The sequence below is a fragment of the Triturus cristatus genome, chromosome 4_2 (assembly GCF_964204655.1).
Source record: "Triturus cristatus chromosome 4_2, aTriCri1.1, whole genome shotgun sequence".
NCBI classification, from domain to species: domain Eukaryota; kingdom Metazoa; phylum Chordata; class Amphibia; order Caudata; family Salamandridae; genus Triturus; species Triturus cristatus.
Genome location: NC_140586.1, coordinates 482662202 through 482689407, shown reverse-complemented (window position 1 = coordinate 482689407; position 27206 = coordinate 482662202). Strand labels below are relative to the sequence as shown.

Sequence of the window (27206 nt, the reverse complement as noted above, 5' to 3'; positions counted from 1 at the left end):
CGTTGTTTCTGTTGGCCTCTTCCTAAAAAAGACGGTTGTTGTTGATAGTTTTGTTGGTAATTTCCATGTCTATTGAACTCAGGGCGGCCGTCTGAGGTTTCTATGTCACTGCCACTTGACGATGATGTCTCGGAAAAAGTAATGAATTTATTTCTAGATCTACCTTGGTATTCCGGTAGAAACTTGCGTGCTTCTGGTCGAGAGTAAAAATCGGTCTGGAGATACGGGTACACTTTGTCTAAAGAAAAGTTTTTCTTATCCTTTTCAAATTTGTTCCCCTTCTGATTGATTGAGAAGTCCTTAAATTCTAGGATTTCCTTATCAACTTTCTCAAGTAGTGATTTCGCGTCTGTAATTAGTTGGTTTGTTTTTATATCCGCTTCCAAAGCAGAAATTTCATCTAGCTGCTGTTTTGACAGACGCTGTGCCGTTTCTACAGTAAGGACCATGAGGTCTCTGCTGCATTTGGTTTCGATCTGACTGTAACCTTTTTTATAAGTGGGATCTTCCGTAAAGATCACAGGTACATTACGTATCTGTAGTCCGCTGGGGATGGTTCCGGCTCTAAGGTGTTCGATCAAAAAGTGACCATGAAGGTCAGTCCTAATTTGTTTTTTCTTTAATCGAATCAATTTGTCAGATTCATTCGTGATTTTCGCTGTTGCACTTAGAGAGACTGAGGCAAACAATGGAGGGTCATTGATTAATTTAGTTATATGTTCTTCGGTGTAAGCGAATGTGTCTCGGTCAGTCATGGTCACGTCAAGCTACACTAAGAAGTACACAACAATATACCTAACAACAAATAAGCAAAAATTCTTTTGAGATCTCTGCTGGATTGGTGGCGGCAGGTGACCGAACCTATTTCCTGCAAAAACAACTCATAAGACTTTACTTTTACAGGGTGATCATTTGGAACACCTGTTGACCACACGGACAGATGCCCGCTAGTATACCTAAAAAACAATCAGGGTCTTGGCTAGTCAGCAGCAAGGCTTAGCCTAATCAACAAAACAAAGGGAGCTGCCAGTGCTGCCCATTATTTAGCACCTATTTATATTCCAAGTGTGGTCATTAAAACAACACACTGATGACTTCTTTTTCTGTCAGATTTAATCTTCAATCATTTGGATTTATAAAACACAACACATAACACTACATTGTGCCCCAAACACAAAACTCAACTTGAAGTGATAAGCATTATTTGTTATATACAAAATTCATTTTTTGAAAGAGAAGACGCAAAAAACATTTTTGTACAAAAAACATTAAATACATCAGTCATACCCATTCATACCACTCATATCTTGTACAAATTACAATGTTCCATCCTCTCTTAGGTCCACAGAATTGATTTTTCTTCTTGTTGCTGCAGTGTTGCAGGTAAGAGTCGAATTAAAACAGCTGGTAGGCTGTGACTTGCAATATATTGGGTCATTGAGTAAATGAGGTTTTTGTTTTCTGTTTCAGTCACACATAGGTCCTGATGAGGATCTCCACATGAAAGGGGATCTGAAACGCGTCGACCTTTAGTCTGAGGCCAATCCTCGAGTTGAACCAAAATAGTGTTTTCTGAGTTTTATGTTATTGATGACCTTTTCAATGTATTTTGTAACATTGTAATTTGTACAAGATATGAGTGGTATGAATGGGTATGACTGATGTATTTAATGTTTTTTGTACAAAAATGTTTTTTTATATAGCAAACAGGAGGGGAGAGGAGGGACAACCCTGCCTGTACCGCGTTTAATCAGGAATGGTGCAGCATATCCCCCGTTTATTCTTAGCCTAGCCGTTGGAGCTCTATGCAGAGTCCCAATAACTTTAATATCCCCTCCTGATGCCAAACCATCTCAGAGCTTCCCAGAGGAAGTCCCAGGAGACCCTATCAAATGCTTTCTCTGCATCCAAAAGCATCACCGCCATAGGGTCCCCTGAGACCTCCGTTGCATCGAATAGAGTTATTACCTGCTGGATTTGCTGTGTTGTTCCCCTCCCTGCGATAAACCCATGCCGACAGGGATGAATTCTTTACCCGATAATACAGTTCAATCGGGTCGCCAAGACTTTAGCGAAAATCTTTGCATCGCTGTTCATCAGTGTTATTGGCCGATAACAACCAGGTTCTCTCGGTGCCTTTCCTTTTTTTTAAAAAAACCTACAATATCTGCTCCAGCCCAGGACTCGGGTGCCACCTCACCCTGCTGAGCCTGGCGCATAATATCCACCAAATCACATCCAATCACATCCCAAAAGATTTTATAAAACTCTAGAGGCATTTGGTCAGGTCCTGCAGCTTTCCCTGAGGGGAGGTTTCTCACTGCATGCAAAATCTCATCCTGAGTCAATACAATCTCCAGGGATTCCCTGTCTGCTGAACCGGGATCCTGCTTAGATATTCTTGGGTTGCATTTTGCTCCCCCTTAAATTCCTCACTAAATAGGCGCTGATAAAATTGTTGAAAGACCTCCCGTATACCGAAAGGGTCGGCAACTACTTTACCACTATCATCTACTATTTCTAGTATTTCCCCTGCCGTGCTTTTTTGCCTCAGTCTGACAGCAAGGAAGTGCCCCACCTTTTCACTAAATTCATAGCACTGTGCTTTTTTAACCAAAAACCTTTCAGCCGCTTTATCGGCTGTTTGCCCTACTATTTCTACTTTAGATCCAGCCTGAGCAGTATATCGTCGATAGAATTACCCATATGTATAGCAATTGCCAGCTCCTCCTCAATCCCAATCAGTATCCTACATAGTGCTTCTGCTCGCAGAGCCGCCCACTTCTGCCAACGCAAACTATAGCTCAGGGTCTCACCTCTGACCCCTGCTTTAAATGCGTCCCAGACTACCCCGGCACTCGTACTGTCCATATTAAACTCCCAGAATTCCTTGATCCATTCTTTCATATGGAGTAGATATTCTTGCTCCTGTAACAACCCTCTTTCAAACGTCCAGGTTCGTCTACTCCTCGCCCCTCCTGTAAAGCCAACCGTAAAAACTAGAGGGTTATGGTGCGAGAGCACCATTTCTCTATCGCAGCCTTCGCCAACAAGCACTGTGATGAAAAAAAGTAATCTAATCTATAAAGTGCCTTATGAGGGGCTGAATAAAACGTGCTACCAGGGTCTTTGGGCTTTAAATAAGGGCAGATATCAGTTAATCCGTTATTCCTTATTAAGTTAGTTAGAGCCTTATACACCTTCCTTTTACGGCCAGTATACCCAGCTCCTCAAATACCCCATAGCCCACCCAGCCCATTGATGTTAAGATCCCCACACAATATTATTGGGGTAGACCATGTTGGTAATTCGGAGCCTAAAAATTCAAATACCTCCAGGTCGTCCCCAGTAGACCCATATACAGAGCAGACTGTTTAATTTTCCCCTCCCATCAAACATTCTACCATGGCCCAGCGGCCCCACTTATCAGCCAATTTCCTTTTAATTAGAATATCCCTTCTTCTGGTGAGAATGGCAACCCCTCTCGTTCGAGTCCCAAGCTGGGTATTAACCAAAAGTAGATAACCCAATTGTTCCATTAATTTAGACCTGATACCCTCTATGTGCGTCTCTTGGATACATAGGATATCTATCCGCAATGATTTAAGTAAAGTTGCAGCCCGTTGCCTTTTACCCTGATCATTTAGCCCACACACATTTATTGACGCAATTCAAAGATTCATTTATCCAAACAAGTTTCCTTCTAACCCGCAGCCCAAATACTTTTTTGGTTTAACCCAATTGACTCCAACAGATCTCATTTTCCTCCTTCTTAAAAAAACTGTTATAAAAAGTTCCCTCATGTGATGTGCTGTAAAATACTGTGCTGTGCCCTTACACATCCCAACCCCTGGTAAAGAACCACTCCCTACTCCCCCCCCCCCACCCCCTCCTACACCCCTTACAGGCAGATAGGTCAAACATGACCTATGTATGACAGCCGATCCCGCATCTTGAGCTGTGCCGATCCTCCCCCCGCAAAGCACCCAGATCCTATGTGAACTCACCCCCATGTGCCTCCATAAATCAGTGACAAATACCGAAGAACCAAGTCTGATAATCAAATAGCAGCATATGGGCCCGAGGCAGATATATACTTCAGTAACTTCAAGTCCCAAGAGCCTACACAAGCAGCCTACATGAACATCAGCATCAATAATTAGTCAGCAGTCACGCCCCCCTGTGTAATACGGCCCATTCCATTCCTCCCCCTTGCTTCCTTAAGCTCAGTGAGATACTCTTGAGCCTTGATTTCAGAAAATAACATTCTCCCCCTCCCATTCAAAATAACCTTAAGCCGGGCGGGGAATAGCAAGAAGGCCTCACAGCCCAACCCCTGAAAGGGAGTTATCCGCTGTCGGAGTCTCCACCTCCACTCGACTGTAGTATGGCAAAAATCAGGCAGAGCGAAGAAGGTGTGGCCCTCATGAGATCGTTTGGAATCTGGTCTGGCCCGATCTATTATGGCCTGCCTTATTAGGAAATTCCCAACATAGATCAGGATTGCCCTGGGTCTGTCCCCCTGGCTATTAGGATTAGTCCTCCTAAACATTGGGAAGCGGTGAGCCTGCTGAACCTCCGGCTCCCAGTTCCAATGGGGAAGGTCAGGAAAAGCACCTTTCAACAGAGAGATGACAAAGGCCATAATATTCTCCCCCTCCACATTTTCTTCCAGTCCAAGTAGCCGTACATTGTTTTGACGTTGCTGGTTTAAAAAATCTTCGAGCTTCCAGCAAATATCCATAGACTGTTTTGTCTGTAATTCCTTAAATGTCTGAAGCTTGTCGACTTCTACCTCCAGAGCAGCAGTTATTTCTTCCACCTGGGTTACCCATTCAGTCATATCGGTGCATAGCTTATTAACTTTGTGGATAGCGCCTTGCAGTTTTTTAGTGGCCTGGAGCGATCTTTGGCTCTCTTGCCTTGCCCCCCCCCGCATCTGCTTAAGAGTGGTGTACACAGCTCTAATGTAGGTGAAGCAGCCGCAGATTCAGAATTATTAAGGCCATTAGGACCCCCTTGAACACTATTCACTGGATTAGACCCATAGGCCATACTTGTGGTCATTGTTGTTGCTGAGTAATCCCATTCGAGTTTGCGGGCTGTGGCGGAACCTGACTTCAAGTTTCTAGCTTTAGCCGTTGCCTGTCGTTTTGAGTGGGAGGATCTGCTGCGATGAGTTGTTTAGGTAGTGGATGACTCCCCCGAGACAGTCTCATCAGATGTATCAAACTCGCTGAACCCATATGATTCAGAGTCATCGTTTAGAGAATAAAACTTATCTCCTTCTGGGGATGGTAGAGGTCCAGTAGACCATGATCTGGGAGGTAATGCCTGACTGTTGAAGCATCGAGATATGCCAAAAGGCCATTGCTGTTCTGATCTCCGTCTTTGCTGTATACAGACTCGCTGTATACTGTCTCATCAATCAATGTGCTATTGTTAAGTTGAGAGGAGCACCCCCCGACGCCCAGATAGTTGTTGTAATTGCGGACCCGCCGCAGGGATTTTACCACTCTCAGCATTTTCGGCTACACTTTCCTCGGTCTCCTGACTCCCAGCGCTGCACAGCTCCGCTCCAGATATTGCGGCTAGCCCACCAGCCGACTGAAGTGAGCGAGTACTCAGATCCAGGCTTGAATCCCCGGGCGCTGCATCGGAGGCCGCATCAGCCACCACTCTGGCTGCCAAAACATCGCCGATGCCTCCACAACATCCTCCGTAGAGCCGCCCCCCCCCCCGAGCTCCTGAGGTGGCGGAGCCAATATTGGAGGCCATCACAGATTTAAATGCCTCAGCTACCGTCGGCTGCCGCAAGGAGCCCTCTTCGACAGCCGCTGCAGCCCGGAGGCGGGTGCCTCCCGCCACCCCAGCCTCTCTCTGCCTCGTAACACTGTCACCGCCCTTCGTTGCATGGGACCCTCACCACCCCTGGCTTGAGCCTCGTCCCACATCTGATAGAGTCCTTCAAAACGTCCCTGGCCGCTCTGCTTGATTGGGAGCCATAAATTGCTGTCCATTTCTAAACAGCCTCCGATGAGTGAGCAGTCGGAGAGCCAGACTGAGCCTTTTTAGCTGCAACAGCAGATATCCTGAGGGAAAACTCATATGCCAAAGCGAGGCAGGTGAGTCAAGCCCATGTTATGCCATCACTCTGTGCATCTTAGGTGCTTCAGGAGGAGTGAGAGCCGACACCGCTCTCGCCGAGATCAGTCGGTGGGCATCTTGCCCCCGCTCTCCCACCATTCCAGTGATGTTTTTCTTCAGCTACAGAATGCATTAGAGTTAACTGGAAATTATGGTTAGTTCATGGTATTAGTTGATGCTGGTAGAAGGATAAACAACAACATCAAAGGCCTACTGGCTTATGACCCTTACCAGAACCCAGAGATTTCAATTTTGAATAACCGTGAATGATATGTGGTAAACAATTACTTGCTCAGTTTAGTTTAGTTGATATGAAAAAAGATTTATTTTTCACCAAACAGGCAAATACCTATTGTTAGTCGTAAATTGAATTAAGTAATTTGGGTGGTTTGAGTGAAGGTGCTTTTTGGTGTTTTGAAAGCATATTTTGTCTGCAGCAGGAAGGGCTCTTTGAAACCTTCACCTAGCAATGGACTGCCAATAACTCAGAATGTTCTGGTATTGTCGACCTTTCACAGAGAGTCATGCTTGAAGGCTAATTATCTGGTGAGTTGGAATTCTGTCCAAGGAACTTTTCTTCTAGGCCGCCAATTACTTGCAATGCGTATTTCACAGTAGTTATTGTACTATTAAGTATGACTCTCGTAGAGAGCCTCTAACATGAAGGACTGGATTCTAAGGGGCAAATTCACTAGCCACTTTGCGTCGCTCTTGCTTCACGCAATGACGCAAATTTAAAATGAGATTTAAGAAGCCATGCAAGGCTACCTTGTGTGGCCATGATTGGCTTCATAAATCTTGAATAATGCACAGTAGCCAAAGCAATGCGTTGCTTTACTCTGCGCCAGGTAGGTGTTTCGTTGGGCTTTGCGTGAGTGTACCACGCAACATCTTTGGATTTTGATGCTTTCTCAGATTTACCAGTAGTGGTAGACCTGGGAAAGCGTCAAAAGCCTCCAAATCCCCAGGTGAGGGATAACGAGGAGAAATATGTTTATTTCTCCTTGTTTTTTCCTCTTTCATTCTGCAGCACACATGGAAGAAGGATTATGCCTCAGGGGATTGTATTTGTGCTGGGAGGTACCCCTTCCTGCACAAAAACAAATCTCTTTACAACGCAGTCATCCTTGCACCATGGTGCAAGGAACCTGTATTGGCGATAGGCTGCCAAATGAGCACCAGCGCAAGGGAAAAGACATGAATGTGCCATATTGGCTTAAATATAGCACATTCCTGATCTTTCCCTGTCACAAAGTGCAGAGCAGTAGGGTGACTTGCTGCACTGCACTGCATGACTTGCCCATAAATATGGCCTTCAATCTAATAATTCACTGCTATGCAACAGCTGTTATCAAAAGCTGTTACCCACTGTTGCTACATCATAAAGGAATCCCAGGCTGCTCTGGCAGGCTTTTCTGAGCACCTGTCAGTCCAGCACTGGAAAGCAGGGGGCACTGGTCCTAGAGAAGATGGAAGGGATGGCACAGAGAGTGGTGGAATGGGTGGCAGAGGCTCTTTTTAAAAAAAATGTTTACATGTGGGACAAGTTAGAAAGGCCATGTTTTGTATGGCTCCTCCATCACTCCTCTACCCGATGTAGCGGGTGATAGCAGGGATATATGATTTTGTTGGCCATTAATAAAATCAAATTATAGATGGGTAAAAACTAAGTTATTTACTGGGATGTTTTTCACCTCAGGGTTCAGAGTAACATCATAGACAAAACGAGCTTCGCTCTACTTGTCCATCTGATGTCAGTCAGAACCCCTCAGTGAAAAACAACCCCATAATTTACTGTTACCCCATTTATAAATCCTCATACTATTTAGTGAATTTATGAGTATGGAATAATTGTTCTTAAATATAAATCTTGAAAGTTTTACTGTACAGAAAATGTAGTTTCTGTGATAAACTGTCAGCTATTTTCCATTTGGTTTCTCGCAAGAGTTTTATTTTTATTAATATTGGATATTAAAAATGCATTAGCATATTGAGCAAGAGGAAACGAGGAAGCTGAAGAACATTTTAATGATAACTAAGGACAGTATAAAATTCACAAACCGAGCATAGGCGGTAATATTGCATATGGTTGATTAAAATGATTAATTGAGAACATGAGCATCTGTCACCAGGAGGGCAACATTGTAACTTTAATCTGATCTTCACTTTACAGAAGAACTGAAGAGGTCTCGGATACTTTTTGTGTTGGGTAAGTTTGATTCCTAATTAATGAACTGTATTCTGCGCCATGTGTTCAACGCATCCTGTAGTGTTTCATTTGCTGAGCACAGCTAGCAACCGAGAGGTACATCCATGTGCTTCTTGCAGTTTTACAGCATTTAGGTTATGCACAAATGTTAATGCGCGCTCATTTTTTATTAATTTGGCTTGCTATTAAAGTGCAAGATGCCAGTATATGAAGTTTGAAGATTCAGTAACGTTCATGAAACAAATGCTAATGTGCTTCTGCCTCATCATCGGACTAACTATTGCTGTCTCATAGCTATGAATGGGTCTCAGTAAGACATTTGGTATTTACCCAATTGAACATGTTTGTGGGCCCATTTCAAGGCGGGGGCAGGGTCTGCAGAGGGCAGTTGAAGAAGGAAGGATGAGCCATTGCAAGGATGCCTGCTTGTTGAAGCGCTTGCAAAGATGTTGAATTGGACGCGGTGTGAAATTTGTGGCTAAAGGATGCTGTGGAGACTTGTGTAGCTGATAGGTTGCAATCTATCCATAGCTGAGTATTTATATTAATGCGTTGTCTATTTGAAAGAAAATCAACAACACATTTTGCAGACAGAGTGAAAATAGCACACATTCATTGCACCAACCATCTCTCTTGTTTGTTTCAAAATGTTAGCATCTCTAATCGCAATTAATTCACCCCATGTCAGGACAGGTAAACCTTAAGAGCGCATAGCCTACTTTTTACATACAGTGCGCCCTGCCCAATTAGCTCTTAGGGCCTACCTTAAGGCTGGCTTATATGTATTAAAAGGGAAGGTTTAGACCTGACAAAAGGTTTATTTTGCCAAGTCGAAATGGCAGTCTAAAAACTACACCACTTACTGCGGTGGTAGGTGTGAGTCATGTTTTAAAAATATACGTTAATGGGAGGCACAATGAAGTGCTGCAGGCCCACTGGAAGCTTTTAATATACAAGCCCTAGGAACATGTAGGACCATTTACTAGGTAATTAAATGTGCTAATTCGGTGTAGGCCTATTTTGCCATATTTAAAAGAGAGTGCACAAACACTTTAGCACTGGTTAACAGTGGTTAAGTGCACATAGTCCTAAAGACAACAAAAATAAATTCAACAAATCAGCAGGGGTGAAGACAAACTGTTTGGGGGGAATACCATTCCAGGAATGGCAAGTCTGACAAAGGGCCTGCCTTGTGAAATGAAATACAGCTTAGAGCAGAGCAGGAAATCAGAAACTGATGAAGAGATGATACAGTTAGAATGAGACCTAAGCAGATTTTAAGATGGGTATTAAAATATTTAGCTTGAATGCAGCAGCAGCTCCTTATCAGTGGCTATGGGGCATAGCCCTGCTTCCAATGAGGAAACTATTTCTGCCCTTTTAGTTTGCTGCTAAAGACTTAACTGAGCAATATTCATGAAAGCATGTGTTTGGGGTTTTCGTGAACACTGTACATGTGCAAGCCAGTCCTCTCCCAGCTCCTAATGACAGGAGGAGGGGGAGGGGGCTGAGGGGGTGAGGTATGATTCAGCTACAGAATTTGTTTCAAAATGCAACACTCTACGACTGGATGTCTAGATTGTGCATTTATGGGTTGCATTTCAGCTACAATCCCCTAACACAGGCCAAATCCTTTCTGTTTACCAGACTTACTTCTCATGCCTCAGTCAGCAAAGTATCTGCTAAAATGTAGCTGTCATAGTGCCTATCAGTGCATCCCTAAGGCCAATGAGGAGCCACACTGTGCAGCAGGGGTAGGATCCCAAGTACTGTCCCAGCATCTTATAGGGCTGTGCTTCAAGTCGTATCAAGAAGCTTGGAGAGGGATTGAGGTGGGTTTCTCCCTTCAAAACCTGGCCTTCTGCTATCTCTGACTCCTCTTTGGGAATCATCGCTTGCCGATTCTAGTGCCCAGCACCAGATTCCTGTCTGCTCCTGCCAGGGAGTCTCCAAGTTACATCTAAGAAAGAAAGGTAAGTTAAAAAATAATATTATTTCTCTCTGGATGTATGTGTGAGTGTGTTTGTGAGCGATTGGCAGGGACAGAGATTGAGTTTGAGTGAATGTGTTTGAAAGTGGCAATGAGAGTGAAAGAGGGAATCTGAGTTCCAGAAAGTGTATGAATAAGTGTAAGTTAGTGGGAGGGAGTGGGAGGAGTATGAGTTCGTTATAAGGAGTGAGTGATTGCAAATTGTGAGAGGGTGTGAAAGGGCACTAGGTGTGTAGCTATCAATGGTGCAGGGCTCAGAGTCAGTTAATCGGGAAGGGTGTGTGTGTTTGTAAGTGAGAATGTGGACCAGTAAGTATGAGTATGTTGGTGTGAGGATAACTGTGATTGGGAGTGAGGAGCAGCATGACAGAGTGAGTTCCCGTTGTTATACGTTTCCTACAAATTAAGTAGGACTGTGTAGCTGGACAACGTAAACTTCAGAATATGGGGACTCAGGTCACACATATCATCAGAAATATTGAGCTGGTTCCTACCTAGTTCACAGTGCTGCCCTCTGAACAACTAACCTTACCAGGGTCCCAGATGGTATCAGCAACCTTGAACATGACCACTCGTATTTCCCAAGGAAATCTTGGAAACAGGTTTATCCTTTCGTTGTTACTTTGCATGGCGAAGGTAAACATGAGAAGGATAGGAATACGGCTTTTCAAACATTTATTGGAATATTCGTAGTCTTGTATAGAGAGCAGGAGCTGCAATTATTAGGCAGATGAAACAAAGCATTGTAATCAGCATTACAAGAATAGTGAAAAAGAGAAACAATGTAACCATTATGACATTACTATATGATTATACTCCTACCTAACACTATCTATACTATCGAGAGCATCGCTGGAGTACCCTCTGCCAGATCCATTCGGATAGTCTAACCCCACCATACCTGGATATGATGTACCAGGAAGCCGGTCTGATGTAGGACAGGCTACTTTGCAAGACAAAGGTTAGAGTCAGCAGGGCTGCTTCTTGGGCACAGTGCATCGCAGGAGAAGTGCTCCTTTGCTGAATGTTGCACAAAGCCTGTTTCCATAATAAAAACATCATTCCAATTGCACTGTGTCAAAGGTGCAAAGCTGATGCAATGGTTTATCTGGAGCCTCTGACCTGTCTCCAACGGGACAACCAAATACAAGGGCATTAGATTCTATGTACCTAGCCTTGGACAGAGTGTACGGATAACATGATAATAATACTTACTAAGAAATTACCTGAATGTACAGTAGTTTCTCAGTACATTATCATGTTAGTGTAAAACATGTTAAAAGTCACCCTAAGAAAAAGATGTTGACTAAAATTGAGACTCAGAGTGGGCCCAGGAGTACTTTACAACACAGCGAGAGAGGGGGAAGACAGTGATTGTGATAGGGTGTGAGTATGAGTTAGAGAGTGTGAGTGAGTAAGAGTGTGCTAGTTTGCGTGTTTATGATTTTGAGTGTGCCGCTGGCCATGGCGTACTCAATAGAATTCTGGGCTTATGGCACAACAAATTGTAACCTGCTGCTGCTGGACTATTGGGGAACATATTTACCTTAAGAAAGGGCACCCATGGCAAAATGCAGACCCTGACATACTAGAAGTAATTCTTGGCATGACCCCTGTGGAAAAATGCTGCCACTTGCACACTGGAGGAAATTATTGGGCTTGGGCACCCATGGTAATTGCAGGTAATTCTTGGCATAAGTTAGGGCACCCGAGGCAAAATGCAGACCTTGAAATACTGGAAGAAATATTTAACATAAAGGGATGCCTATGGCAAAATTCTGGTGCTGCCCTACTGGAGACAATTCTTTGCCTTGAAGATGGAAGCCATGGCAAATTGGGTCCAAGGGGCTGTGTTGGGGCAAGCAAACTATGATAAAAATTCTGCCTCCGATATACTTGAGGTAATTTTGAGATATGGGCCATCCATAGTATGTGGGCAATATCAGTGGCAAAATACTGGTACTGGAATATTGTATGTATTTATTGACATGAGAACATTCATAACAAAATGCTGGCATTGGCACAATGAAGGTAATTCTTAACACATGGGCCACTCTCAAGAGAAGTTTAGAAACACAATGGGCTGAACTGTTGGCAAGTATTTGCCCAACCCTTTTAAAGATCAACAGTTGCCACAACTTGAATGATTCGGATTTATTGGCCTGTCGCTGTGTATATTTGAATACAGTAACCAATTTCACATTATGAACATTCATTGCTTCATTGTGCTACCCCTGGTAAAATGCTGTCCCAGGCATAATTGTCGTAATTCTGATGGTACTGTGGTAATCCATGACATGAGGGTACCCATCCAGAGTTGAATGGTGGCCCTGGTATAATGGTGATTATTCTTGCCATATTTTGGACATCCATGATTTCATGATGTCCAGACTTGGTATGATGCAGACACTCTCATATTAATTCCAATTTTTATCATATTGTGGACATTCATGTCCTGATGGTGCCGATCCATAGCTTAAGGCTAGCAATAGCATCATTATGAAATTATTGTTCAAATGCACCATGTTGATGTCTTAATCTCAAAATGTTGAGCAAACCTGCAAGGCCCTGATGAGAGTCTGACTTGCTTGGCACACCATGAAAGCATTGAATTATGTCATAGTCAGAAAAAAAACTGTGTGGTAAAATACAATATTTTGCCCCGTTTTTTAAAATGATTCCAAAGAGGAGAACATCCTTGAATTCAGTACAGGATAGTGGGAGCGTACGTTTTGCCGACTGCCATTTGTTCCAGTTTTACCCACTTCCCATTACATATCACATGCTCAAGTTAAGCAATATTCTTGCAAAGGCAAGGGAGAGGTGTCAGTGTGATGTCAGTGATGAAAGTTATAGATATCAAGATAACACCCAGACACATGGCAGCTTTTCCTCTCCTGGCGAAATGATCAGACTTTAACCTGCACCAAGATTTCATTGTTTGGAATTGAATGTTCACCTGTACATTTAGGCTTTCATGGGAGTACTCACTCATTAAGCAGCAGCATTACACTAAGACAGTCTAACGACTGTTGCAATATAAATGAACTGACTCTCTCAACCCAGAAACAAATATGTCTACATGAGCTTCTGAAATTTCAATAAAATTCTTTGATATTTCAAATGTATTTGATATTTTCTTTGATGTTCTCAGTGAGGGATCACCAATTTATAAAAGGACAATAGCTCCTTATCTCATTCCTCAAGAAGTCTGGAGCGAGGGTAGAAACTGTTCTATGGGCAACACATATTGTCCTGAAACCAAGTCATGGTTTCCCATGGAGTTAATTGCTCACTTAAGTGGACCTTTTGCGTTGGCCAGAGTCCATTTTCTCAATACTGACGGGCAAGTGCCATCTGCTCTCAGGTTGTCGGTCTGTGTGTTGTTCAGATGTTCAGCATGCCACTCGCTTGTGCACCACTAATACCTGCCTGCTCCAGTGTTTCCAAAAACTGGCATTCTGGTTTTGAGACCTCAAGCACCATAGGAATGACCTGCAGCACATAATTGTACTGGTAGACCTGGTATGCACAAGATTCTGTGGGTCCAGATATGAAAAAGTTGCTTTAATAACATTTGCCAATGTAACATGCTAACAGTTCCCTCACAATGGTCTAAAACTGTTTTAATGTTTTTCACCATGTACAGAGAAGGACCAATTAAAGCACATCATTCTCGTGATACGTTTTTACATTTTATGTAAAGCGGCACCTCATATCACTGGAGCACTTAGATAACTCTTGATATTTATCCCACCGAGCTATAGTTCAAGGTCAGTTATCTGTAGTCCTTTCCCTTCCCTACAGTTTGCAATTTCTTGAGGGTGCTTCAAAAAGCATCATCAGACCTTATGTCAGATGGGAGCTGTTAGAAACGGGATCCATGGTCGGCTGAGGTATGCACCCAGGCCAGGCAGGAACCACTACTCTAGTCAAGATAAGCTAGATACACAGTATGATAAGCTGTCCTCACCCTCTGGTAGCTTGGCACAGAACAGTAAGGCTTATCTACAAAGGCAAAGTGTGAAATATTTGTGCAACACACACACACACAGCAACATAATGACTACAACACAAAAAGACTCCACACAGGTTTAGAAAAATAGAGACAATTTATCTTAGTAAAACAAGACCAAAACTACAAAAATCCAATTTATAGAAGTCGAAACATATGTTTTTAAAGAATAAACTAAAAATAGTGTTTAGAAATCACTAGCAGTAAAAAGGTTAATTGAGGTAGCTTTGAAAATCCAGAGTTCAAGTTTTCCTCGATTGACAGCAGGCTGACTAAAGTACCCAGACAAGTCCACTGTAGAAATACCTTGGATGGAGCTTTGGTTGATGTAGAGAGTCTACTGCATCATCTTCGAGCTACGCAAAGGGGGTCCTGCGTCGAGCTCCTTTGAAGTAAATACGCTGTGGCAGTGGCGAGATGTGCAAGCTGTGCAGGCTGTGGAGCTGCTGTCATCAGACACCCTGAACGGCAGCATCGAAGGGCGATGTGGCAGAATTTCTCACACAGTCGATGAAATGCATCGGTTCTTGATGAAAACAGCTGCAGAACCCACTTCTGAGGCCCAGATCTTGGAGGGGTGCACCTTAGGCAAGGATATGGCTCTCAGAGGGCAGAGTCCAACAGTGCCAGCATAATTGTAAGAAGTATTTCACAAAACAGGAGGCAAGCAAGCCCTTGGAGATCTTTAGGAGGAGGGAAGGCAGAGTCCTTCCAGCAGAGTCCATATGCAACAGGAAGCAGGGCAACAAGCAGAAAAGCAGTCCAGTTGTGTGCTTTAAGCAGCACAGCAGTCCTTCTGACAGAAGTTCAATTCAAGATCTAGAAGTGTCTTGTTTTAGGGGGTCAGAGACCCTGTACTTGTATCCAAAAGTGCCTTTGATGTAGGGCGTGACTTAAGAGGAACTCTCTGAAGTTCACAAGGATCCCTTTCAACCCAGTCTTATCTGCCCGGAGATAAATCAATGCTTTGTGTGTGAACAGGACACTACCTATTGAAGTGTGTCAGTCTCTCCCATTCCTCCATACACAGGAAGACCCATCAGAATGCAGATGAGTGCTTAGAATGCATATGAGCCTGTGTTTGTGGTAGTCTAGAGGGACTGCACAAAGTGTAGCTGTCACCCAACCCAGACGTGTATTGGAGACTGGTTGTCAAGCATGGCCTCTTTCTAAATGTGGCTTTTCTAAAACAGTAATTTTAAATCCAGCTTCATCAGTTAGGAGGATTTATCATTATAATTCCAAACATATGAAACATGAAAAAGCTTCTCTGATCAGGAATTACACCTTAAAAGTGTATTAAGAAATTCCCAATGCTGGCCTATGAGAGGGTGAGGCCCGACAGTGGTGAGAAAATAGGCTGCTTGTCACTACCAGGGCATGCAAAACATACAAATGTATGTCCTACCTTTTACGTACCTTTAACTTGCATGGCACTCTGCCCTTAGGCTTACTTAGGGCCTCCCTTGGGGGTGACTTCTATGTAATAAAAGGGGAGTTTAATGCTTGACAAATAGTTTTAAATGCCAAGTCAAAGTGTCAGTAAATTACACACACAGACCATGCAGTGGCAAACCTGAGACAGGTTTGAAAGGCTACTTCTGTGAGTGGTACAGCCAGTAATGTAGCCCACTAGTAGCATTTGAAGTACAGACCCTGGGTATATGGTATACCACTTTACAAGGGACTTACCAATACAGCAATGTGCCAATCAATTATACACCAATGTCATCATATTTAGGGGAGAAGCACCTACACTTTAGCACTGTTTAGTAGTGGTAAAGTGTTCATAGTCTCAAGGCCAACAAAAACAATCAGCAATTTGAGAGGCAAAAAGAAAAAATCAGGGGAAATACCACCCTAAGGATGACAGGTCTAACACGAGCATACATTGACGATGAGAAGAATGGGACACAAACAATTTTGCATTTCTGTTTTCCTTTTGAAGCTCCACTGAGGTTTGTCCTCTGCATAAGAAGTGTACCTCGTCACCCCTCACTATCATTGTTCAAGCTACACTCCATGGTATCTAACTTTATGGATTATTATTAGATTCTCATACTGTAGGAGATTATTCATTTTGATTATTCACTTTCTTGCCAAATCAGGCAATCATGTCCAATACCTTTACTTGACTGAGTTTGTGGGCTTATGTTTCCCCAGTCTACTGTCACTATTTACAATATTTTAGATAGCTAATTGAAGAGCACAACAATGAATAAGCACCAGATAAAATTTACAACAACTAATTCCTAATCATCCAGAGGCATTTTGAATAAGTCACCTCTGTTTGAGCCATGCACTTCCAGGCATCTTCCTGCGTATTTGTTCAGCCATGGTGCAGTAGCAGTTTTTGCAACCATTCTGGGCATGTCCCCTATACACTATGAGGATTGTTATGAAGACATCGAACCTTATCCCTGTCTCCACATAAAGCCAATAGGGTGTTTTAAAGGCAGGTTTGCTGTGGTTCTGTTTATGAAGATCTAAACACATTCTGGCTTTTTAGTTCTATAGTCTTTGTAACCTCACAATCGTTTTTTTGGGGAGACCAGTGTAGAAGCTTTTAAGTCAAGATACACCGGAGAAGATAGATACACATGACAGCCAATTGGAAAGGCAACCCTTGTAGCAGCTACTTTGGGTGAGGTTCTATGTATTCAGGCCTGCCAAAATCTCTATGTTCTTAAATCCATGTGTAAAGGTATCTGAAAAATGATACACCATGTGGAGGAACCATGGGGAAAATGGGGAAAAGGGTAAAAAGGGATCATGATACGTATTCACTGGGTAGATTTGTCTCATTCAGTGCAGGCTTCCGAGAACGTCTTCCAAGGACTAGCTATGAGGTAAATAAAATATGAAAGTTATGTATACAGCACCGCTGTGGATACAAAGGTAAGATTCAAGGATGGATCAAGCCTTACCCATCGTAATGGCGATTGGTGCTGGAATATGCTTTTGTCAGACCAGCATACCAGAAAGGACCCCCAGACATCAAAAGACTAGCAGGTCATAGGCTAAGGAATTAAACTGGTAAACAGGGAACCAAGAGAGAAACAAAGGCATAGACAAAAAGCCACTATGAAGGGAACCAGGGAAGAACTCTAACTGCAAGACCCTGGCAAGGAAGAAAATAAAAAAGGTGCAGGAACGAATGAACAGGTGTGCACTAATGAATATAAGAGAAACTACAGCAACTAACTGGCATGTTGCTAGGCATCTGCTCCATGTTAGAAAAGCCCTTATGTACTCATTCACTTTCCCACGCTTACCCCGTAAGTACTTGTGATAACCGAGAAGTAAGGATGTCTACTGTAGCTTGATTGTGTGGTCTAGTTTCTTTGTGAGCCCAATCTCCACTGCCCTGTCTTTCATCGTTTCCATGCCCTTCCAGCCTTGCAAGTAACTTGATGTCTGAATCCTGGTATCTTGACCTCCTCATTTAAAAAAGAAGCAATAAAATATTTTTAAAATCCTGGGCACCTAAAATCAAATACCAAAACAGCTTCAGTGTGTGGTGCCAAAAGGCAATGAATCAGGCCTAACAATTAAATCTCTCAGCTGTACAACAGGTAACTAACATATGCCTAACTTTTCAGTATAGAATGCTGAGGGACACACATTCTCATTATCTCCCCCAACCATCACATTTGCGTTGCTGGAGTTCAAAATGAGCCAATGGCTACCCATCTAGTCTTGAGTGACCATCATGCCTATCTTAAAATGCATCACCTTAGAAACCCGGATCCACCAAAGCTGAAGACAATTGGAGTGTCATTCACATATAGGTAGAATTATTAGCTGTGGCCCCCCATATCAGTTCTGCCAAAGGCTGAAGTTGACATTGAACAAAGGAGGAGAAGTGTCAGAGCCCTAAAATACTTCATGTGTATTTTCTCTAGGGATGGCAGTAATACACACAATACATGGTCACTCAGTAATAGGTTTTCTAATTCAGTGCTACCCCTCCCACTTTATGTTCTTGGAGATCATCAAAGAAGATAGCATGTGTGACATGGTCACAAGTGGGTGACAGATCAAACAGTTGTCAGGTTGTGGCAATGTTGTCACTCACAGCGAACCTGGTGATGCCTAACACAGAAATAAGCACTTAATTATCACTCCTTTGGGGTCAAATGAATCATGCTCAGGTTCTAGGACCCCCCAGCATAATCTCCCTGACTGAAACTACAGCGGCCTGTAATTTGACTCCGTCCATCTGTGCTCCTACATATAAGTTGGGCCACATCTTTGACCAGATATTTTGTAATATGGAATATTGGAATTGCATAGTCAAGGAAGTGTCACAATGTATTTGAATCCCCATTTTTCGCTGTATTCCTTGTCTGTAATAGGTAATTTGTCTTGGTATTTTTTCCTATTTTTCGGTAGCCCATACTTTTGGTTTGGTCTGGAGGACTCTTCTTGATCGTCTCTTACTGCCCTGTACCTGAGTAGTTTTATTGTGTTGCTATTCTTCATCTGGCTCATCTTCTATGAAGAACCTGTGCAGAATTGCAATCACTCTTTCTTAGGGCAATCACGAAAGGCAAAAGAGAGGAGACCATTATGTCATTTCCTTGACTTCCTCATGAAAGCCTGGGGGCTAGTGCAATGGGCTTTTATTAATAGTCAGTTTTATCCACTCACTACAAATTATACAAATGTTTAGGATCAAGGTGGTAAAATATATAAGACAACATGAATACATTTTCACCTCCAGGGCGGAGATACACTGGTTCTCTGTGGCAGCTCAAATCCTGTGTAAAACTGTACAGCTGGTGCAAAAGAGCACTTATCTCGCTGGCCATTGATATCTAAAAGGCAACATCCATCCATACCCATGAAGGTGGCTATTGCACTTCGCTGATAAAGGGGTAGATGCTATCAACAAATTCAAATAAGCCACAGTCATTTCAGAGTCCCCTGTTTCAGTATTTCGGACCTGCTCCCTTGGACAGTGAAACAGTAAGAATATTTCTCTAGCTTCCAAAAAATCCTCAGACACCCTCTGTTCAGTCATGGGTGAAAGAGATATTGGTCACATCCACTTCTTTTTCATGAGCCACCCATGGTATACTGCCTCAATGCAGAGCAGTGCTAGCAACACTTTACTTGTTAGTAAATATTTCCCCATGTGTCTTCTGAAGCAGTGTTAGCACATTATAGAGATATCTATAGATAACTATAAAGTATCTATAGTTTTAGAAGGGAAACAGCCTTTAGTACACAGCCAGAACTACGTAGCACCATTACAACGCGGGTAATACAACAAAAGTATTGTTACCACGCGTTCCAGTACCACGACTTGCATTAGGGAACGTGTTGTTGGATTTTAAATCCAACACGTTCCATACTGTTGCACAGAGTGGAGTTGGAGTAGTAACATATACTATTCCAAGTCCAGCACTTCCCTAAGGCAAGTCGTTGTAATGACTTGCGTGGTAATAGAACGTGTGGTAACAACGTGTTTGTTCTATTGCCTGCGTTGTAATGGCATACGTTTGCAAAAGCATGCGTGATTATGTCATACATCCGTTTTAGAAGATTATGAGGAAAGGAGATGAATTGTATGAACAAAGTTATGGAGATCGGGTCTAGTAAAAAAGGAATTGCTCATGTCTGCCTTGGATCCTCAATGTATATGGCTGGGTAATATATACTCACCTACTTGACTTTTTCATGGCAGAGGTCGCTTGTACAAAAAACAACAGTTCATGGACAGAATGCAGAACAATGCCATACATTCACCCCAGTACAGAGATCTTGGCCTAAATCCATCGATTTTTTGCTCACCATGCCATTCCAGTTTGAACCCAGCCATATGCAAATCAGTCTTGACCCTGTGCCTCATGGGAACAGTCCAGCCCGAACTGCCAAGCCAGGTCCTCTTTGGACTGGAAACAAGCATCCTAGGACCCGTCGCTTGTAACCATGGAACTGCAGAGTGTAAGAGTAAAACAAAAATCAATATTGTTCAGGTATCACCGTTTTTCAGAGTTTTAGAATATTATATTGACATCCGAAAATGTTAGCTGATAGCAGTACCGGAAACTTGTTTTCAAACTGGAGCCTTTTAAGTTTCATCCATACTATTACAATTCACGCAGGCATTCTTCTTTCCGAGATGTTTGTCCCATTTCTTGAAAATAGAAGTAAATGATATTTTATCCTTACAATGCAAAATCCAAGTTCTTTGTTTATATTTGCATCCTAGATCCCCTTTCTCATAAAAATGTATTGGGCTGTAAATATTTTATGCAGCTCTGATTATTATGCTGGCAAACAGTGTAGACATTGAATATATTCACATCTCTAAGGAAAGGACAGGTCTTTTTCGAAAATTCTACAAAACCAGATTTGCAAGCAGAACAAATAAAAACAGGCAATAATTAGACATGCAGTCAATTTGTTTATTAAGTAAGCAAAAACGTGATGTCCAAGTCACCTTGAAAATGAATATCTCATGGAGTAATTGAGTATCACTTATGCAAGAAAAAAAGTAAAATTGAAATTCTAAGTCGTTTTTGCTGTTAGGAGGACGATACCTGTACTCTACAGAAGACATAAAAGTGTCGATGCACATATCCTAAAAAGATACCAAATACTGCCTTTAAATGCAGTTCATGAAAGGCCGCGAATTGTCACAAAATATGCTACTTTCCTTGGCAACAGATTGAAAACTCTTATAGGGGTTTTCGAGAAGGTGGGAAATCATTTTACTTCGACGTGTGTACCAACATTTTTTCGTTTAATTACAATATGTTCTTATTTTCTTCGAAACTCTTAACTCAAACATTATTACTTGAATCCGCCATAGTATGGCATTTCGTTAAGAAATGTCATAATTTCAAACAAATAAAACTTGCGATATTGGAGGAATTTATCAACCCCAAGAGGGTGAGACTGGAAAAGAAGGGTGGCTCAGAGAGGAACAAAGCGTAACAAGACCCTTGAATCTTTAAACACGGAGAGCCCAATTTGAAAAGGTAATTTACACTTGTACGAAGCTTTTTTCCAATTTTTCAGCTCATAAACGGCCTGATTTGCAGAATCGAGCCATTTGCGACAGGGAGAAAGCCTTTTACTATGTACTAAACCTTATTTTGGGATTCAGTAACCTATAACCGAATAATAAAATGGGTTAGCGATTCAGTATTTGGAAGGGGCGAGTTCAGGGTATCCATTCCTAATAGCAACTCCCATTGGTATGTATGAACGTTTTGCAACCAAAATACGGTTGCAAAACATTTGCATTTTACCACAAACTTCAAGTTGGTGGTAACCCATTCGTAAATGTATGCAAAAATGTTTTTTAAGAGCAGGCAGTGGTAGCGCAGACCACTGCCTACTCTTACAAAATTAAAAGAAAACTTTTCACTTATATTTTTTAAACACACCCTGCTGTCCTTTAAGGAAAACGGGCTGCATTTTTAAAAAAAAAATGTTGCTTTATTTAAAAGCAAACACAGACCTGGTTGTCAGCTGTCCCCAGGGGGCCACTACCCCTGTGTTTTTTGCGATTCTGAAAGGGTCGCAATTTGTGACCTACCTCATAAACATAAATGAGGTAGGTCAATTGCAACCCATTGGGAATCGAGTACAGCATAAAACACACTGTTGTATATAGCTGTTTGCGATTTCCTAATAGTGAATTGCAAAAATTGGCTACTATGAAATTGTAAACCCAAAAATATGTACATCTGGCCCTTAGAGTAGTTCCTTTACAAGTGCAGAGTCTTTGCACATAAACCTATCTTTTTATGCATGGACACTCCGCACTCGTAAAGATACTACTTGTAAAATCCTTTATAAATAGCAAACAATTGTAAACTTAGACAAAAGTCTAAGTTTACCTATGAAACAGGCCCACATATATTAATGAGTGACTTCAAGTGCTCCATAGCCCGTTAAAACTATAATGGAATGGGAAGGTCCGGAAATGAGATAGTAATGCAAGAGAGAAAGCATGTGATAAATTAAGACTGGGCGAGAAGGAAAACTATTTGCCCTTACAAGGTATTTTTACTCTTGGACATTGGGTTTCTTTTAGCTGGAGTTAAAGTGCAAATTGAATATTAGCCATATTTGCTTTTATTTCTTTGGGTTAGACTTTGAAGAGTAAGAAATTGACTTCCGAAGTAGGTGGAGTATATTGATTTAATAAGAATCATCATTGATTCAGATTCATTGGCTTACATTAAGTTTTCAACAAACTGAAGACTATGGGGCCTATTCACGAACTGCATTTTGTAATATGCAAAGTAGTATGAAGTATAACTATTCAGATAATGCAAAATGCAATTCACAAACCTGCAGCTAGAGAGCTCTATCACTACATATCTTATCTTTCCTGTGTTGAGATCTTCCCAAGGTGGTGCAGATCTTGCTTACTTAGGTGTACGTTTTTGTAGTAAATGTGGGAGGGATAAGGGGGAGTGGCTCGAAAATGGGGAATAATAGTAGAAGAATACTTTATTTTGGTTACCATGAACAACCAAAGTTCATCGAAAAAAGCAAGGTGCACTCGTTGAAATTAAACGCAACAAGAATGATCAATGCAAAATGTAACTAGAAATCTTACAAATTCTATTTGTATACAAATATATATACAAAAAACACTCATATGGTCCCGGTGGTAATGCACACAAAGGATAGCGAGACGGGCAGTGGATAATACGTATTACTCTTCGCGGTAAGCGGCGATTCCCAGCATGGTTGTATACAAATAGAATTTGTAAGATTTCTAGTTATATTTTGCATTGATAATTCTTGTTGCAACAATCCTCTATTACATTGGCCATCTACCACTGGTATTACGAGGCTGCATATTGATTAGCTATAGGAATAAACTTTTCCTTCCATGGCTCTGTTTTCTGAGATGAGACGTAGCTCTTTGTGGATTATATAACCCTTTTGGGGCAATTTACCCATCAGTCGAAAAGATTATTATTGATGCTGTACACTGTGTCTTTTGTGAATTTGTTGTTTGCACCTTTTTGGACTTTTCTCATTGCCTATTGGCTAACTATACGGAGAGCCCTGACGAAGTTCCTGCTTGGAACGAAATGCGTTGGCTGTGTGCCGTTCTTGTTAAAAATTATCAGAATAAAGAAAGAATTTTTTTTTTGGACTACCTGATTCTGCGTGGTACATGTGGTTGAGCTGGACCTTGGTCGGTCGTTCTGTTCTTTATTTTTTAATGAACCATGAAAGTGTACATACAGTAATACAATAAAATATGTCTTAAAAATAAGTAAATTAATAAATAAATTTGCACATGCCAAAATCAGTTTAAAGATTATTTCCCTATCTGTGCAACTATAAAATCTCATTAAATGCACATTTAATTTCTTTAAGTAATCAATTAATATAGAAACAGCTTAAAACTGAGTACAAATGATTAATTAATCAATCAAGAGATTAAAGCCTCAGGGAGTTTAAAAATGTTATAATTGTGCATTAATATATAGTCCAGAGGTTGTGTCCATAGTTAGTACAGAGCATGTTTCAGCGTACTGTCTTTCTAAAATATTACTGCACCTATGCCAAACAGCCTGTAAATAGTTGCTGACAGCAAAAACAATAGCCGAGGAAGGATCACTTTTTAGAATTCTATGGGCCACTAAATATCTTGTCATGCCCAAGGACCGACATACTGGGCGAATCCATTTACGGCGAGACCCAGGATATTCTGGACACAAAAAGAATATATGCGTCTCGGTCTCATTGTCTGAGGCACAAGCAGGACAAAGGCTTCTGACCAGATCATTATTCAATTTATCAGTACACGCTCTCAATGGAAGAATACTTAAACGAAAACAGACATACAAGCTTTTTGCTAGGAGAGGAGATATAGAATCTAAAAATGTTTCAAAACACGGGACCAATTTAAAATCAAAGTGCATGTTAGTCAACAATCCATTTGATCCACATCTTATGTAACATTCATCTATTTGTGCCCAGTATCAAATTTTCAGGTTGATGTTATTGTCTCATGATATTGTATTTGTCGCATCCCATAACCTAATAAGACCCAGCCTCTTGAGCCAATGTGAAACAAATTTAAGGGACATGATCTACAGCTGCGGACATACAGCTATATTTCAAAATGTCCTCCCTTGATGACTTCAAACTGCTGAACTGCGCCCTAGAGAAAACACAACAATGGTTCACCCTCAATTAACTCATGCTTAACACCCTCAAAACTGAATTCTTCCTGATCACACCGCCCAATTGCTCTGCTCCTACAAAAGAATGGCTCAAGCAACTCACTGCTCTTAACTGCATCCCACACTTGATAGATTCCAGTAGATCACTAGGTGTAATGTTGGACAAACGCCTCAATATGCAAGACCATATCAGTACCACTACTAGAGGATCCAACTACCATCTAAACGTATTAAGGAAAATCAAACCTTTCTTGCCCCTGGCTGATTTTCAATTTAAAGCTGAAATTCTCCACCTTCAGGAATAAATCCTCGAAGGAAGAACAGACAGATGCATCTTGCTCTGAAGTACTCGACTTTGATTCTTGTCTGTATTTACACAGTGAAGGCCTTAACATGGGACTCCAACCGGCTGCTGGCTGTCATGTGTCTCTGTGACATTGCCCAGGATTTAGACTCCAACCTGATGGTGGAGAATTTCTGCTCTCCAGTTAGGAAGAATTTGCATAATTGATGTACTGCAACCAAACCTAACTAATTCACATGTTGGAGACCAATATTGGATCCCCGCTACGTCTTGACCTTTTAATCTTTCAATAGATCATCCTTTTGCGTAATTTCATTGATTGAAGTTTCTGCCTTTGTGACTGTTCGCCCTTCATAGTTCTGAGAAAGACCCGCATTGACGCTTACCATTCTGCACCGTGTCCAGGGTTGAAACGTCAACACTTTCCCATCATACATGTCTACACAGTTCTCTTGACCAAAAACCAATCAGTATCGGGTCTTGCATTACATGTGATAAATAAGGAGACAGGACGAAAATTAAAAATTCTTTTAATTTATGTCACATATGTATGTTTTGTATATAGTGTATTGTTCACTTCACCAGTCACAACATGTCACCTTCTCACAATAGTCGCCTTTGTGTTTTCACAATTTACTTGTACTTGTGACAGCCATTTAATATTCAATACTTCTTGAAAAATATAGGAGTAAATCAAATCTGTGTTTTCTTGGTATGTACTTAACTAAAATCATTTTCTCATATACTGTGAAAAAGGAAGTGTGAAACACCTTTACCCTTGTATTGAAACAGTTAACAGAGCAATTGTATCGCCCAACAGCGTTTTTAACTAGGCCCGTTCCAAACACCATATATTTTGTTTTATTTACATTGAGCTCTAGGCCCCTAGACCTGCAAAAAAAACTTTGGACCTTATCAATTAGGATTTGAAACCCCAATGGGGTTTTAGAGATAAGTAAAAAGTCATCCGCGAATGAAAGAATTGGAACCTTCCTCTTAGTCAGGACAGGGGAATCGTTTTAACATCCACTACATCATTCATGTATAAAGTAAATAATGTAGGAGCAAGAACGCGCCCCTGGTGAACACCACACTCGACAGGGATGCACTCGGTCAGTTCACCCTGGCTGCCATATCTAACTTGAGCAAAGTTCTTAGTATGAAGTCTGGTCATAAGCTGAATAAGGTTGTTGGGGAACCCAATGAGTGACAAAACCTGCCACAAATTGTTTCGTGGAATGAGATCAAAGGCATCTCTAAGTTGTACAAAGGCCACATATAGCTTTTGTTCAAGTGTTGTGACACATTTCTAATGTAGCATAGCACATCTAAAAATTTGGTTGCAGGTACTGGTCTTTGTGCGGAAACCAGCCTGGAAGTGAGGGCATGATAATATTAGATTCATCCTAGTCTTTCAAGTATTCTCACACAGCCTGGTTGGGTTGTGCCCAGCTGTCCATTCCCCCAGTAGTGGGATGGAGTGCGATGATTCTAGCGCTGGTCATCAGTCATGTCTCAGGCCCACTTAGGTCAACTCTCTCCTGCGATGACGATCCCGACCAGCCCACACTTCTTGCTTTGTTCTAGTGGCCCCCTCCAGCATATGCGGTCACCGTCTCTCCACTGCTCACTGGCTCCGGCCTGACCAACACATCAGCAATCTTTATGGATGCCCCCACCAGCATATGGGGTCATCAACTTTACACAGCACATGGGCTACATCAGGGCAACACTCTTCACGGAGGCCCCACCTGGCATATGGGGGTCAATGACTTCACACAAGTGATGACCTGATTGGAGCAGTAAAGATCACGGCAACGTTCATAGCAGCCCTCCACTTGCATGTGGGGGTTGACAATTTTCCCTGCTCATGGGCAATGACCCAATTGCTGCAGCAGCCACCTCCTCACACCTCGCTAAAGGGAATTCCACTGGCCATGATTCTGTACTGAACCTCACTTCATCCAACGCTCACCTCTTCCTCAAAGGGCACACTGGTCTTGGCAAGCAGAGAGGCGCTAGTGCTTCAGGGCAGGTGGTCTTGGATTCCCTGGATGATATCCCCTCACCCAGCTGGAAGACTAGCAGGCCTTGGCCCCCAGTTCTGGTCTCAGACTGAAGTCTTCCTGAGCTTCTCCTCCTCACACAACCCTACTGGTTGCTTGAAAGTTGTCAGCTCTTTATGGTCCCAAGCTCCCCTTTTCATAGTCCATTTCCAGACAACAAATGTGATTCAGACTCTGAGTCCTTGAGGTTTATGTATGGGGTCTGTTTCCTTTTGAAGTACCCTCTCCTCTGTTCTCTCTTCCTCCAGAAAGCAGTCTGTCACAGCAGAAGTGACCACAAATCTGATAGCTCCACAACAC

The 27206-nt window shown here is 42.0% G+C and overlaps 1 protein-coding gene across 2 annotated transcripts in view; it reads left to right on the top strand.

The window, feature by feature from the left end:
• AK5 (adenylate kinase 5) overlaps window positions 1–27206 on the top strand; it is a 2642541-nt gene that overhangs the window by 2004584 nt on the left and 610751 nt on the right. For both annotated transcript variants that reach the window (XM_085602038.1, XM_085602039.1), the window contains exon 10: window positions 8321–8356. In XM_085602038.1, coding sequence (XP_085458164.1) covers window positions 8321–8356 — 36 coding nt within the window. The remainder of the gene's footprint in view (window positions 1–8320; window positions 8357–27206) is intronic.